This window comes from Schistocerca gregaria, chromosome 1 (genome assembly GCF_023897955.1).
Source record: "Schistocerca gregaria isolate iqSchGreg1 chromosome 1, iqSchGreg1.2, whole genome shotgun sequence".
In the NCBI taxonomy this organism is placed as follows: domain Eukaryota; kingdom Metazoa; phylum Arthropoda; class Insecta; order Orthoptera; family Acrididae; genus Schistocerca; species Schistocerca gregaria.
The window spans coordinates 651,510,174-651,527,505 of NC_064920.1; the positions used below are offsets into that span (position 1 = coordinate 651,510,174).

At 42.3% G+C, this 17,332-nt stretch overlaps 1 protein-coding gene across 1 annotated transcript in view; it reads left to right on the forward strand.

Annotated features, from left to right (window-relative positions):
- LOC126267024 (facilitated trehalose transporter Tret1-2 homolog) overlaps positions 1-17,059 on the forward strand; it is a 28,808-nt gene extending 11,749 nt beyond the window's left edge. Inside the window, exons 2-3 of the mRNA XM_049971843.1 lie at positions 7,309-8,339; positions 16,718-17,059. Coding sequence (XP_049827800.1) covers positions 7,309-8,339; positions 16,718-17,059 — 1,373 coding nt within the window. The remainder of the gene's footprint in view (positions 1-7,308; positions 8,340-16,717) is intronic.
- The last annotated feature ends 273 nt before the right edge of the window (positions 17,060-17,332 follow it).

A 17,332-nucleotide genomic window follows, 5' to 3' on the forward strand; every position in this document is an offset into this window, starting at 1 on the left:
TAATCCAGCTACACAGCTGGTCTGATATTCCGTTGGCTCTTGCTTTGTTTATCAGGCAACAGTGTGGAACTGTATCGAACGCCTTCCGCAAGTCAAGGAAAATGGCATCTACCTGTGAACAAGTATCTAATATTTTCTGGGTCCCATGAACAAATAAAGCGAGTTAGGTCTCACACGATCGCTGTTTCCGGAATCCATGTTGATTCCTACAGAGTAGATTCTGGGTTTCCAGAAATAACATGATACGCCAGCAAAAAACATGTTCTAAAATTCTTCAACAGATCGATGTCATAGATATTGGCCTATAGTTTTGCGCATCTGCTCGACGACCCTTCTTGAAAACTGGAACTACCTGTGCTTTTTTCCAATCATTTGGAACCTTCCGTTCCTCTAGGGACTTGCAGTACACGGCTGTTAGTACGAGAACAGAAGCCGAGAGCAGAGCCGCGTAGGCTAGAAGGCCCTATGATGAGGGACAGACACACACATAACCGGCCGACCGCCAAGCCCACCACCCAGCCCATGTTAAAAGATAGACCCCTCCAGAAGAACAGTATAGATCTTACGATAACACAAAACGGGCCACACCAGCTGCAAGTTTTAGCGTGAGACTATACGCATCTCTGTTACATAGCAAACATTAAAAACATTGCCCCACCACGAAAAGTATAACGTTTCTCATTGGATAGGCAGAATTTTTGTAGGCAGAGCTTAAGGTTAACATTGAGACCCTGATTGATCAGTTGAAAACACAGCAAGATACCTTTTTCATACACCCACTTCAGTAACTTGTAGTAAAGGGAAGTTCGAGAGAGTTGCTACCGAGACGGCGATGTGTGTGGAGCTGCGCTGCCCGCCACCCTCTGAACTTGCCCAACCACCGACAAGGTAATGAACGCATGCGATGCCGCATAACAGCTAACAGCGCGAAAGGCTTCTCTCAGAACTGCAGAAGTCTCATCTGTTACATCCCCTTTTTACGTAATACAACTGTCGATCCTCAATTAAACTTCGTGGTATTCACATTTGCTACTTGAAGTTAAAATCTGAAACGCTATGATTTTTCTGTTATATAATTATTGAGAAGCCACATCAGCCACTGTAATTTACGAATAATTAAATAAATAATTGAAGATAATTGAGGGTCACTGTAGACCATTTTTGATAGTTTTCTCTTTTATGAAACTTAATTTAAGTATGGCACAGGTCATCCTTCGATCAATTATAGAACTTGGAAACCAATTCAGGGAATATTCGTTCACATTTTTGTTGAACGAAGTTGGTTTTTATTCGGCATAAGAAGTCAGCCTTACTCTGCCAACGGCCTTGTCAAAGAGGGCGGAGAAGCGGATATGGGTTCAGGGCACTCTCTTGTCCTAGGTGTGGGAAATTGCCCCTAAAGGCGGAAGAATCAGCAATGATCAACGACATGAGGATGCAGAAGGCAATGGAAACCACTGCATTAAAGACACGTAACGTGTATCCACAGGACATGTGGCCTGTAGTTGAAGAAGTGTCATGATGATCTCTCCATTGGCAAAAGAATAGTCCCCCATTCGGATCTCCGGGAGGGGACTGCCAAGGGGGAGGTTACCATGAGAAAAAGATTGAATAATCAACGAAAGGATAATGTTCTACGAGTCGGGGCGTGGAATGTCAGAAGCTTGAACGTGGTAGGGAAACTAGAAAATCTGGAATGAGAAATGGAAAGGCTCAATCTAGATATAGTAGGGGTCAGTGAAGTGGAAGGAAGACAAGGATTTCTGGTCAGATGAGTATCGGGTAATATCAACAGCAGCAGAAAATGGTATAACAGGTGTAGGATTCGTTATGAATAGGAAGGTAGGGCAGAGGGTGTGTTACTGCGAACAGTTCAGTGACCGGGTAGTTCTAATCAGAATCGACAGCAGACCATCACCGACAACGATAGTTCAGGTATACATACCGACGTCGCAAGCTGAAGATGTACAGATAGAGAAAGTGTATGAGGATATTGAAAGGGTAATGCAGTATGTAAAGGAGGACGAAAATCTAATAGTCATGGGCGACTGGAATCCAGTTGTAGGGGAAGGAGTAGAAGAAAAGGTTACAGGAGAATATGGGCTTGGGACAAGGAATGAAAGAGGAGAAAGACTAATTGAGTTCTGTAACAAGTTTCAGCTAGTAATAGCGAATACCCTGTTCAAGAATCACTAGAGGAGGATGTATACTAGGAAAAGGCTGGGAGATACGGGAAGTTTTCAATTAGATTACATCATGGTCAGACAGAGATTCCGAAATCAGATACTGGATTGTAAGGCGCACCCAGGAGCAGATATAGACTCAGATCACAATATAGTAGTGATGAAGAGTAGGCTGAAGTTCAAGACTTTAGTCAGGAAGAATCAATACGCTAAGAAGTGGGATACGGAAGTTCTAAGGAATAACGAGATATGTTTGAAGTTCTCTAACGCTATAGATACAGCAATAAGGAAAAGTGCAGTAGGCAACACAGTTGAAGAGGAATGGTCGTTTCTAAAAAGGGTCATCACAGAAGCTGGGAAGGAAAACATAGGTACAAAGAAGGTAGCTGCGAAGAAACCATAGGTAACAGAGGAAATACTTCAGTTGATTGATGAAAGGAGGAAGTACAAACATGTTCCGGGAAAATCAGGAATACAGAAATACAAGTCGCTGAGGAATGAAATAAATAGGAAGTGCAGGGAAGCTAAGACGAAATGGCTGCAGGAAAAATGTGAAGACATCGAAAAAGATATGATTGTCGGAAGGACAGACTCAGCATACAGGAAAGTCAAAACAACCTTTGGTGACATTAAAAGCAACGGTGGTAACATTAAGAGTGCAGCAGGAATTCCACTGTTAAATACAGAGGAGAGAGCAGATAGGTGGAAAGAATACATTGAAAGCCTCTATGAGGGTGAAGATTTGTCTGATGTGATAAAAGAAGAAACAGGAGTCGATTTAGAAGAGATTGGGGATCCAGTATTAGAATCGGAATTTAAAAGAGCTTTGGAGGACTTACGGTCAAATAAGGCAGAAGGGATAGGTAACATTCCATCAGAATTTCTAAAATCATTAGGGGAAGTGGCAACAAAACGACTATTCACGTTGGTGTGTAGAATATATGAGTCTGGCGACATACCATCTGACTTTCGGAAAAGCATTATCCGAACAATTCCGAAGACGGCAAGAGCTGACAAGTGCGAGAATTATCGCACAATCAGCCTAACAGCTCATGCATCGAAGCTGCTTACAAGAATAATATACAGAAGAATGGAAAAGAAAATTGAGAATGGGCTAGGTGACGATCACTTTGGCTTTAGGAAAAGTAAAGGCACGAGAGAGGCAATTCTGACGTTACGGCTAATAATGGAAGCAAGGCTAAAGAAAAATCAAGACAAGTTCATGGGATTTGTCGACCTGGAAAAAGCGTTCGACAATATAAAATGGTGCAAGCTGTTCAAGATTCTGAAAAAAGTAGGGGTAAGTTATAGGGAGAGAGGGGACCTTATGCAATATGTACAACAACCTAGAGGGAATAATAAGAGTGGACAATCAAGAACGAAGTGCTCGTATTAAGAAGGGAGTAAAACAAGGTTGTAGCCTTTCGCCCCTACTCTTCAATATGTACATCGAGGAAGCAATCATGGAAATAAAATAAAGGTTCAGGAGTGGAATTAAAATACAAGGTGAAAGGATATCAATGATACGATTCGCTGATGACATTGCTATCCTGAGTGAAAGTGAAGAAGAATTAAATGATCTGCTGAACGGAAGTAACAGTCCAATGAGTACACAGTATGGTTTGAGAGTAAATCGGAGAAATACGAAGGTAATGAGAAGTAGTAGAAATGAGAACAGCGAGAAACTTAACATCAGGATTGATGGTCACGAAGTCAATGAAGTTACGGAATTCTGCTACCTAGGCAGTAAAATAACCAATGACAGACGGAGCAAGGAGGACATCAAAAGCAGACTCGATATGGCAAAAAAGGCATTTCTGGCCAAGAGAAGTCTGCTAATATCAAATACCGGCCTTAATTTGAGGAAGAAATTTCTGAGGATGTACGTGTGGAGTAGAGCATTGTATGGTAGTGAAACATAGACTGTGGGAAAACCGGAACAGAAGAGAATCGAAGCATTTGAGATGTGGTGCTATAGACGAATGTTGAAAATTAGGTGGACTGATAAGGTAAGGAATGAGGAGGTTCTACGCAGAATCGGAGAGGAAAGGAGTATGTGGAAAGCATTGATAAGGAGAAGGGACAGGATGATAGGACATCTGCTAAGACATGAGGGAATGACTTCCATGGTACTAGAGGGAGCTGTAAAGGGCAAAAACTGTAGAGGAAGACAGAGATTGGAATACGTCAAGCAAATAATTGAGGACGTAGGTTGCAAGTGCTACTCTGAGATGAAGAGATTAGCACAGGAAAGGAATTCGTGGAGGGCAAAAAAAAAAAAAAATAAATAAATAAATAAATAAATAAATAAATTCCGTTTATCAGTAGTGCAATTTATAAACAATGTTTTGTGAGTAGAATAAAAATTCCATTGGTAAACGTAACTGCTTTTTCGACGTTATTTTACCAGCTAACTAAAAATTGGAAAGCCTTGAACCCCTTCCAGTAAATTTTGTTAGTATCAAGATTCTTTTACAGGGAGTGCAGTGGAGCTGACGCTGAAATCATTAAGTATTTCGTTATAGCATCGCTAGTCTCACTGAATGCTTCTGAATTCTACATGTCATGTGTGGAGATACTAAAAGGTATCAGATAGATTATATAATGGTAAGACAGAGATTTAGGAACCAGGTTTTAAGTTGTAAGACATTTCCAGGGGCAGATGTGGACTCTGACCACAATCTATTGGTTATGACCTGTAGTTTAAAACTGAAGAAACTGCAAAAATGTGGGAAATTAAGGAGATGGGACCTGGATAAACTGAAAGAACCAGAGGTTGTACAGAGTTTCAGAGAGAGCATAAGGGAACAATTGACAGGAATAGGGGAAAGAAATACGGTAGAAGAAGAATGGGTAGCTCTGAGGGATGTAGTAGTGAAGGCAGCAGAGGATAAAGTAGGTACAAAGACGAGGGCTGCTAAAAATCCTTGGGTAATAGAAGAAATATTGAATTTAATTGATGAAAGGAGAAAATATAAAAATGCAGTAAATGAAGCAGGCAAAAAGGAATACAAACGTCTCAAAAATGAGATCGACAGGAAGTGCAAAATGGCTAAACAGGGATGGCTAGAGGACAAATGTAAGGATGTAGAAGCTTATCTCACTAGGGGTAAGATAGATACTGCCTACAGGAAAATTAAAGAGACCTTTGGAGAAAAGGTAACCACTTTATGAAGAGCTCAGATGGAAACCCAGTTCTAAGCAAAGAAGGGAAATCAGATAGGTGGAAGGAGTATATAGAGGGTCTATATAAGGGCGATGTACTTGAGGACAATATTATGGAAATGGAAGAGGATGTAGATGAAGACGAAATGGGAGATACGATACTGCGTGAAGAGTTTGACAGAGCACTGAAAGACCTGAGTCGAAACAAGGCCCCCGGAGTAGACAACATTCCATTAGAACTACTGACGGCCTTGGGAGAGCCAGTCATGACAAAACTCTACCAGCTGGTGAGCAAGATGTATGAGACAGGCGAAGTACCCTCAGACTTCAAGAAGAATATAATAATTCCAATCCCAAAGAAAGCAGGTGCTGACAGATGTGAAAATTACCGAACTATCAGTTTAATAAGCCACGGCTGCAAAATACTAACGCGAATTCTTTACAGACGAATGGAAAAACTGGTAGATGCAGACCTCGGGGAGGATCAGTTTGGATTCCGTCGAAATGTTGGAACACGTGAGGCAATACTGACCTTACGACTTATCTTAGAAGAAAGATTAAGAAAAGGCAAACCTACGTTTCTAGCATTTGTAGACTTAGAGAAAGCTTTTGACAATGTTGACTGGAATACTCTTTTTCAAATTCTAAAGGTGGCAGGGGTAAAATACAGGGAGCGAAAGGCTATTTATAATTTGTACAGAAACCAGATGGCAGTCATAAGAGTCGAGGGGCATGAAAGGGAAGCAGTGGTTGGGAAAGGAGTGAGACAGGGTTGTAGCCTCTCCCCGATGTTATTCAATCTGTATATTGAGCAAGCAGTAAAGGAAACAAAAGAAAAATTTGGAGTAGGTATTAAAATTCATGGAGACGAAGTAAAAACTTTGAGGTTCGCCGATGACATTGTAATTCTGTCAGAGACGGCAAAGGACTTGGAAGAGCAGTTGAACGGAATGGACAGTGTCTTGAAAGGAGGATATAAGATGAACATTAACAAAAGCAAAACGAGGATAATGGAATGTAGTCAAATTAAATCGGGTGATGCTGAGGGAATTAGATTAGGAAATGAGACACTTAAAGTAGTAAAGGAGTTTTGCTATTTAGGAAGTAAAATAACTGATGATGGTCGAAGTAGAGAGGATATAAAATGTAGACTGGCAATGGCAAGGAAAGCGTTTCTGAAGAAGAGAAATTTGTTAACATCGAATATAGATTTATGTATCAGGAAGTCGTTTCTGAAAGTATTTGTTTGGAGTGTAGCCATGTATGGAAGTGAAACATGGACGATAACTAGTTTGGACAAAAAGAGAATAGAAGCTTTCGAAATGTGGTGCTACAGAAGAATACTGAAGATAAGGTGGATAGATCACGTAACTAATGAGGAGTTATTGAATAGGATTGGGGAGAAGAGAAGTTTGTGGCACAACTTGACTAGAAGAAGGGATCGGTTGGTAGGACATGTTTTGAGGCATCAAGGGATCACAAATTTAGCATTGGAGGGCAGCGTGGAGGGTAAAAATCGTAGAGGGAGACCGAGAGATGAGTACACTAAGCAGATTCAGAAGGATGTAGGTTGCAGTAGGTACTGGGAGATGAAGCAGCTTGCACAGGATAGAGTAGCATGGAGAGCTGCATCAAACCAGTCTCAGGACTGAAGACAACAACAACAACAATGTGTGGTCTGGCGTCTCCTTACCAGCAACAGGTCCAAGGTTCAAACTAGTCAATTCCCTAAAAAACACGCTCAGAGCGTCGTTGCGCGAAAGTGGTAAGGAGACACGACTCAGTACAAACAGACACCATGCAGAATGTTGGAATGTTAATACCTTTCTTTGGACTATCACAATTTTTTTCTGTGTTTATTTTACTTATACCATAATTGTTAGCCTCTGTAATTTACCAATATGTGGTTTTTTTCACAACCAGCTTTAATTAGATAACAATATAAACTGTATGTTCACAGCGTCGGTGATACACTTCGCTTTCGGCACGTTCATGGCCTGGTCGCCGACTACTGTGCCCATCTTGCAGGAGGAGGACTCACCGGTGCCGCTGACGCCGGACCAGGGCTCGTGGATTGTGTCCATCAACTCACTCACTAGCTTGGCGGCAGTCCTTACCACTGCCTATGTGGCTGATGTCTTCGGGCGGAAGACGCTGATACTGGCGGGTGCCGTGCCAGCTCTCATTTGGTGGTTGATGGTCGCCTTTGCCAACTCCTATGAAATGCTGCTCACCGCCAGGGTCATCGGGAGCTTAACTGGTGGTTTCATCGGTGGCTCTACCACAATGTTCCTGTGTGAGATAGCTGATATCGAGATAAGGGGGACACTCATGGCGATTCACAATATTTTCATGCTCTGTGGAAGTTTGTTCATGTACTGTATCGTACCCTATCTGTCCGTAGCTACTGTGGCCTTCAGCTGCATGTCTATTCCCATTATATTTTTGGTCACGTTCATATGGATGCCGAAGTCTCCGTATTTTTATCTCCTACGGGGCAGAGAATCTGAAGCTGTTAAGTCTCTTGTGAGGTACAAAGGCGAGCTGACATCAGAGGAACTCCATTTCGAGCTCGAAACGATACAGAAAGCTATCCACCAGAAGCAAGAAACAAAAGGGAAGTGGAAAGACGTATTTCTCGTGCCAGTTTACCGTAAAACGTTGCTCGTAATGCTTGGATACGGACTGATCCACACATCCATGGGATCTATAGCATTCTCCAGCTACACGACCTACATATTTCAGAAAAGTGGAAGTGAACTCGATGCAAATGTGTCTTCGATCATCGTGACTGCTGTTTCTTTATTTGCAAGTGTAGCGTCGTCATTTGTCATCGAGAGGGTCGGCCGGCGACCTCTAGCTGTAGGCTCAGCACTAATAATGGGCGTCTGCCTTGCCGTAATGGGCGGATACTTTTATGCTGACGCCGTCCAGGGCGACGTGAATTTCGCCTTCGACTGGGTACCTCTCACTTGCTTCATCTGTTACAATGTAAGCACATATTTATTTTTATGATGAGGGCGTTCTGAAAACTAATACCTTCTAATTTTTTTATTCTGTTCTGGACATCGGTTGGGGTGTAACACGTCATGCGTGATACTCCGTCGACTTTCTGCTTCCATGACGCAAGTTGAAACCTTTTGCCGCTAGAAGGTCCGAATTCTAGCTTGTAACGTCGTGATGTACAGTAACTATGTCGTGTGGAAAATAGTTTCTCTAATCGACTTTGTAACCGCAGAAAACTTCGTCCACACATGGCGCACCCTCTCACGACACACACGATCGCTGCGACATCTGCAACAATCTGACGCCTTGGGTTCACTGTCATCGGTCATCCTCCATACAGTTCCGACTTGGCATCATCTGATTTTCCTATGGTTCCAAAACTTTTAGAATACCTTTTAGGACTTCAGTAATGAAGTGAGGCAAGCAGAGGTGAGGTTGTGGCTCCGCCAACAACGTCAAACATTCTACAGTAGCGGAATCAATAAATTGGGAGTGATTTGTTTGTCCCAATGGTGACTAATTTGAGAAATAGATATGTAGACATGAAGAATAAAGATTTAGAATGTTATCAGAATTTGTTCTATTTTAAATGTCTGGAGACTTTTCACATAAAAAAATCGGAGGCAATACTTTTCAGCACACCTAAGCATTTATTTATTGTTGAACTACCTTCGGTATTTTTTCCTCTATACAATGTAACATAATATTTTTCTCCCATATAATTTGCATTGTTGTTTACTCCTCAGGCTTGCAGCAGATATAGTCACAAGTTACATTGATAAACCGGAGCTTTATGACCACTACGTTGCGAGCACCTGATGAGGTAACAAAAGTATGTAACCGGAGCAGACAGTTGCTCTAGCGAAGATATGGGCTTCAAGTGTGGAAATCCCTTGAGATAAGTGACTTTGATAAAGTGTGGATAATTACTACGCAGAGCCTGTGAACAAGTATCTAGGAAACGGCGGAACTAATCAAATGTTCATGAGCTCCTTGTTGTTGTTGTCTTCAGTCCTGAGACTGGTTTGATGCAGCTCTCCATGCTACTCTATCCTGTGCAAGCTGCTTCATCTCCCAGTACCTACTGCAACCTACATCCTTCTGAATCTGCTTAGTGTACTCATCTCTCGGTCTCCCTCTACGATTTTTACCCTCCACGCTGCCCTCCAATGCTAAATTTGTGATCCCTTGATGCCTCAAAACATGTCCTACCAACCGATCCCTTCTTCTAGTCAAGTTGTGCCACAAACTTCTCTTCTCCCCAATCCTATTCAATACCTCCTCATTAGTTACGTGATCTATCCACCTTATCTTCAGTATTCTTCTGTAGCACCACATTTCGAAAGCTTCTATTCTCTTCTTGTCCAAACTAGTTATCGTCCATGTTTCACTTCCATACATGGCTACACTCCAAACAAATATTTTCAGAAAGGACTTCCTGATACATAAATCTATATTCGATGTTAACAAATTTCTCTTCTTCAGAAACGCTTTCCTTGCCATTGCCAGTCTACATTTTATATCCTCTCTACTTCGACCATCATCAGTTATTTTACTTCCTAAATAGCAAAACTCCTTTACTACTTTAAGTGTCTCATTTCCTAATCTAATTCCCTCAGCATCACCCGATTTAATTTGACTACATTCCATTATCCTCGTTTTGCTTTTGTTAATGTTCATCTTATATCCTCCTTTCAAGACACTGTCCACTCCGTTCAACTGCTCTTCCAAGTCCTTTGCCGTCTCTGACAGAATTACAATGTCATCGGCGAACCTCAAAGTTTTTACTTCGTCTCCATGAATTTTAATACCTACTCCAAATTTTTCTTTTGTTTCCTTTACTGCTTGCCGTGAGAAAAAGAAGTAGAAAGAGAGTGCAGCTGTCACTAGACGTTAAATGGTTGGACGTCCACCACTCTTCACAGAATGTGGAGTTCTGAGACTTGTCTTCTCGGTAAAGTGGGATAGATGATGATCTGTGGCATCTTTGCTGAAAGAGCACTATTCTAGTGCACGCACAAGTGTTGGGGAGCACACCGTTCATCGTTCGTTGTTGAACGTGGAGCTCCGCAGCAGACCACCCCTATGTGTTCACATGTTGACCCAACCTCATCGTCAGTTACGATTGAAGTGGGCACGGGACCATCGGGATTGGACCCTCGATCAACGGAAGCGTGTCGACTTTTCTGGTCAATCCCATTTTTGCTACACTTAGTAGATGGTCGTCTCCACAAACGCCCTAATCGAGGTGAACGGCGCCTCGAAACGAGCAGCGCGCAGAGGACGCAGGCTGGTGGGAGCGTCATCAAGCTATGGGAGAGTTTCTGAAACGCTTGCATGGCACCTGTGGTAATAAACGAAGACACTCTTGGCACCTGCGACCACCTGCATCCTTTCATGCTTGATGACTTCCCTGACGGCAATGTCAGCTTTCAGCAGTACATTTGTCTGTGTCTCGGAGCTAGAACCGTAGTACTGTGCTTTGAGGAGCTCCGTAGTCTCTCTCGGTGACTAAATTTGCCTGCCGTGAATCCTATGGAACGCATTTGGGTAGCTACCGCGTGCTACCACCGCGTGCGCTAAACAGTGTCCCGTTATTTACGCGAATTACATGGCTTGTGCGGAGACATCTAACGCCACAAATCTCCACAAACCTACCAACGAACTGCCGGATCCCTGATATGTAGGATGAGTGATGTATTTCGTTGCAAAAACGGACACTCAAACTATTAAACAGGTGGTCATAATGTTTTGGCTCATGAGTGTGTACGCTTACGTATGTTTCATGACCGCAACTGTATGATGATGATTTCATGCTTTTTGCTGTTTCCACAGACAATTTGCAGCAACAACATATAGGTAGACAAGATAACGTCCATCATTATGGAGTGTAAATGAAGTCGTAATTTAGAAACAAACCATACATATTTTAAAATATTTTGCTCAACCTTACAGAAGGTACGTAGTGTCCAATACACTGCGTCACAGAAGTTAGTTACTACACAAGAACGAAAGTCCCCTCTTTCACCAAAGCTCGAGAGATACTACGGTGTAAAACCAAAAGAGCAATGTAATGTGGAAACTGAAATTGTGACCTTAGCAGCAATGGGGCCTCAAATAAATTTAGTGGCGACAAGCCTTAAATCAGAAAATGTCTATAGCTGGTATTTTTTGTGGAAATGGAAATCATGTTACTCTCTTAGAAAAACTTAAGTTTTATGGAACTGATGAATTCACACTCAATTGGTTTGCCTCATATTTAAAAAAAAAACAGAATCTTAAATCAAACAATGTTGAAAGGGGAAAGAATTTTAGTGCATGGGGTCAAATCACAAAGAGAGTTTCAAAGGTTCAATTTTGGGTCCACTCCTATTCCTTACATACACTCCTGGAAATTGAAATAAGAACACCGTGAATTCATTGTCCCAGGAAGGGGAAACTTTATTGACACATTCCTGGGGTCAGATACATCACATGATCACACTGATAGAACCACAGGCACATAGACACAGGCAACAGAGCATGCACAATGTCGGTACTAGTACAGCGTATATCCACCTTTCGCAGCAATGCAGGCTTCTGTTCTCCCATGGAGACGATCGTAGAGATGCTGGATGTAGTCCTGTGGAACGGCTTGCCATGCCATTTCCACCTGGCGCCTCAGTTGGACCAGTGTTCGTGCTGGACGTGCAGACCGCGTGAGACGACGCTTCATCCAGTCCCAAACATGCTCAATGGGGGACAGATCCGGAGATCTTGCTGGCCAGGGTAGTTGACTTACACCTTCTAGAGCACGTTGCGTGGCACGGGATACATGCGGACATGCATTGTCCTGTTGGAACAACAAGTTCCCTTGCCGGTCTAAGAATGGTAGAACGATGGGTTCGATGACGGTTTGGATGTACCGTGCACTATTCAGTGTCCCCTCGACGATCACCAGAGGTGTACGGCCAGTGTAGGAGATCACTCCCCACACCATGATGCCGGGTGTTGGCCCTGTGTGCCTCGGTCGTATGCAGTCCTGATTGTGGCGCTCACCTACACGGCGCCAAACACGCATACGACCATCATTGGCACCAAGGCAGAAGCGACTCTCATCGCTGAAGACGACACGTCTCCATTCGTCCCTCCATTCACACCTGTCGCGACACCACTGGAGGCGGGCTGCACGATGTTGGGGCGTGAGCGGAAGACGGCCTAACGGTGTGCGGCACCGTAGCCCAGCTTCATGGAGACGGTTGCGAATGGTCCTCGCCGATACCCCAGGAGCAAGAGTGTCCCTAATTTGCTGGGAAGTGGCGGTGCGGTCCCCTACGGCACTGCATAGGATCCTACGGTCTTGGCGTGCATCCGTGCGTCGCTGCGGTCCGGTCCCAGGTCGACGGGCACGTGCACCTTCCGCCGACCACTGGCGACAACATCGATGTACTGTGGAGACCTCACGCCCCACGTGTTGAGCAATTCGGCGGTACGTCCACCCGGCCTCACGCATGCCCACTATACGCCCTCGCTCAAAGTCCGTCAACTGCACATACGGTTCACGTCCACGCTGTCGCGGCATGCTACCAGTGTTAAAGACTGTGATGGAGCTCCGTATGCCACGGCAAACAGGCTGACACTGGCGGCGGCGGTGCACAAATGCTGCGCAGCTAGCGCCATTCGACGGCCAACACCGCGGTTCCTGGTGTGTCCGCTGTGCCGTGCGTGTGATCATTGCTTGTACAGCCCTCTCGCCGTGTCCGGAGCAAGTATGGTGGGTCTGACACACCAGTGTCAATGTGTTCTTTTTTCCATTTCCAGGAGTGTATGTGAATGATCTTACACTTAACAGTCAGAATTCATACTTTTTGCAGACAATACTAGCGTTACCACATATCCCATTAAAGAGAAAGAGAATGAAGAGATCGTTAATGATATTTTTCAACGAATTATTATATTATTCTCTCAAAAGGCACTCTCTCTCAATTTTGAGAAAACACCCTACGTTCAGCTCTGGAAAATAAAGCCATACCAACAAGTAATGTAGCTCAAGTACAGGAGGCAGCAAACGGGGTAGAATGCACCAAAGTTTTAGATGTGTGTATTGATGAAAGCTTCAACTGAAAGAAATGTATTACTGGACTACTCACACGTTAAGTTCAGCTGCCTTACCTTTCATATAATTGATAAAATTAGAAGCAAACGAATCGATCATATGACATATTTTGCACATTTGCAGTCAATAATATCTTCTGGATTAATTTTCTGGGATAACTCACCACTTAGAAAGTGTTAAAAGCTCATATGCAGGCAGTAAGAATGATTTGTGGTTTTTACTCAGGGTCTCCATGTAGACACATCTTTAAGAAGCTATACGTTGTAATTGCATCATCGCAGTACATATATTCGCTAATGATGGTTTTAAATCTAACTTAAAATCATTTCTACTGAACGTCTCTCTTATTCCATGGACGAATTTTCATTTAAAAACTAATAGCCTGTATTCAGCGGCATCATTGGGACCAAAAACTATGTTCACTAATGGTGGCACTGATCACGTCCAGGTATTCTATAAACTGACTCTTTCCACACAGTTCCGATTAAAAAAATCATTAAACTGATATACGGAACATATGAGTAACTAAATAACTATCAGTGATGACCTGAGAGATTTTCAAGAAATGCAAGGTCGCTACAGGTGCCGCCAAGTACTCCCAGTTACACTCATATATACAGAGTTCACTTTGGTGAATTGTACTTCTGAGCACATTCTTGTGATGAAACTGATACGTAATAAGAAATAACTACGATTGGATTGTATTCAACGAATATTTTTTCATAATTTCGAACAAACACAACACGTACAGAGATAAAATACTTATAAACATGGAGCGCAATATATACAATACATTACAGAACCGCAAGAAAACAAGGGACACGGTACATAATGAGTGAGAGACATTCGGAATTGCTAATGTAATAAGGAAACGGGACCCTTAGGGTAATGTCAGCGGCAGTAACACTTCGTTTTTCTGCGGTTCAGTTTAGAATGGTGCTAAATACGTGAGCTTATGTAAAAGAAAAAATTGTACACCTCTATAAAAGTTAAAAAATATTTGATTCAGTTCATAAAATACTTAGGTCACATTAACTTACGCACCCGGGATTCTTAAGTGTCGAGGCATCTGAAAAGCTTCGCGTATGCTGAACCAGTCCCTGGTGTGCAAGCCCTAAAGCAGCGTCTTTCACGACGCCTGTGACTCTATTCAGAGAGAAGTCGGAGAACTCGAAAGAGTGCGGCAATCCACAATGTCAAGTGTGAACACGTGCACTGCATCCCATGGATGTCGCTTTGAATATCTGTTGCGACGTGGATTTGATGCAGCTCCGTCCTGTTTCCAAGATGATTTGTTGTTGCATGCACACTGTGCGTGCCCACATGTTCATAGGACTTTGTTTCCTGCATTTCCTGTCAAGAATCCGTCCCTGTAGTTACCAAGACTGCAACTGAGCCGAACAAGAGATGGTAGTGATACGGAAAACGGGCGCACGCTCATACGAACGTGTACACTGGGTGGCGACGTGGGAACAGTATCATAAAATATGGCACAGAAATTTGGGTAGCATCTATGTAAGTAATTTTACAAATGAAAGGTAGAAGAACGTAAGGTACAATAGTTACCAGAAGACAAAAAAAGCGCTCCCAATGCATACACTCAACGGGTAACTAGAATTGCGTCATTCCAGTGTTTTAACTATGATTGCTGGAGTGGTATAACCTAGTACATATATTCTACTCCCTATTTCAAACCATTTTTATATGGCGTCATTTGGGAATCATTTCTGAAATCACTGTTCTCCACTCTGCCATTTCCTTGGTTCACCTCTAGTATTGTCATTATTGTTATGTGGTTTATAAATCACCATATGTTTATTTTCTGCTCTTAAAGCTGTTTTTAATAAACGTGTACACTTTTTGTTATTTTATAATTGTATTCCACAACGCATGGATGCCCCCAATTTGGTTAGATAATAAAATAACTATTGTAACGTTTTATGATTCTGTCTCTTCTTGCCTCTATTATCAGTCTTGGCGGTCTTTGCGGTCTCTGCGTGCCTCATGTCGTCACCACGATATTACATCTTTCGTGCGTCTATGCAACACATTTAATTTTCCCTTTCCGCAGTCCTTCTTTTATCTCGATTTTGTAAGCATCATTTTACCGAGACTTGACATCAATATTTATCGTACAATTATGCAGATTCTGTTTTTGAGATTCAGATTTTCATCATCTGCACATATAATTCGATTTATACTTTTACGTCTATCTGTTTCACTACTTTACCCTTATTCTTTGTTCCGTTTATCGGAATGATGTTTCTACAGTCTGCCATATTTTAACTAGACTACGGGGCTCTTGACGGTCGAACGTTTTTAGTTCAAACGGTCAAATCTGTGTGAAATCTTATGGGACTTAACTGCTAAGCTCATCAGTCCCTAAGCTTACACACTACTTAACCTAAATTATCCTAAGGACAAACACACACACCGATGCCCGAGGGAGGGCTTGAACCTCCGCCGGGATCAGCCGCACAGGAACCTTTTTAGTACAACTGGACAGAGAATGTTGGGTCGTCTACAGGTTAGTACTTCAACTAAGTTATTAAATAGATTTGAGTACATAATGCTACTATACAGTTTCGTGCACAGTCCCAAACGGGATTTTTATCCATTTTGCTATTGTTTATATACAGATGTATGCCTGAAGATGTGGCTCGTAAATACATGTTTATCATACACCTGAAACAGTCTTTTCCATCATGGTAGAATTCTAGAGCTGTGGATGCCCACAATACAAAATTTTCAGTAGTTTTATTAGTATAAGTTATTTCAGTCAAGTGCTCACGCAGATATATGACAGAATCGGTTACGATAATTCTTGGCTGATGGTTGTGTAAAAACATGCAAGGGATCTATAGTCCCATCAGACTCCTACCAGTAATATACAAATGTTGTTCTGTATTCCCAGAAATGGAGTAAAATCTTAACATCAATGATGTGGTATGTCCAAGGGTGTCAATAAAATAAAGTGTTTTTTTAAAGTGGTATAAGGAAACCACAATACAAATATGACTTTTTTTAAAAAAAAGTTATTAACAGTCATGGACCCAAGAACTAAAAGAAACGTTTAATGCAAAATTCATTTGGTAGAACCTATGCTCGTCTTTAGATACTCATCATATTCACCTTTGGATCGCCAACAATAGTTCCTGTAATGAGCATTAATCTGCATATTTTGCAGAATATTTAGTTGTCAAGGGATATAAAAATCTGTTACATTTGAACTGTAGCATCATGCTAAAGAGAACTTAATATGTTTCAGCTATGCAGTACTGGTGCGTCAGCGCCAATTGGATCCCTGCTCACAGGAGAGGTGTTCCACGTGTCCGTTAAGGCCATCTGCTTGACGTTATACAGCACAACAACAGCTCTCTACAGCTTTGTCCTGAAGAAGCTGTTCCAAGTGGTTTCTGACGGCCTGGGTGCTTACTACTCTTTCTGGGCGTTCTCTTTCATGTGCTTTGTCTGTGCAGTGTACATGTACAAGCTGCTACCCGAAACAAGAGGAAAGACCTTTGCAGAGATCAACGACGATATGGAAAACATCACTGGCGGACACGTTGACGGTGACAATAAAGATTCAACTAAGACAGGTTCTGGCTGAAAGTTAAAAACTTGTACCTAAGTTAATTACTCTGAAATGAAATAATATACTTTGTTCCGCTTCATTACTACTACATCACGAGCAATAACTATGAAAGAAGGAACCAACTGAATCCGTTTCCATCAAGAAAACACCTAGAAATGTCACATAGACAAACCTGATGCATGTTTCGTAGAAACTCAGAGTATCTGACGTTTCTCAAAAAGTTGTTGGATAATGTTATTCTCATTATAGACAGTGCACCCTTCACCAATCTTTGTACTGTAAGTTTGA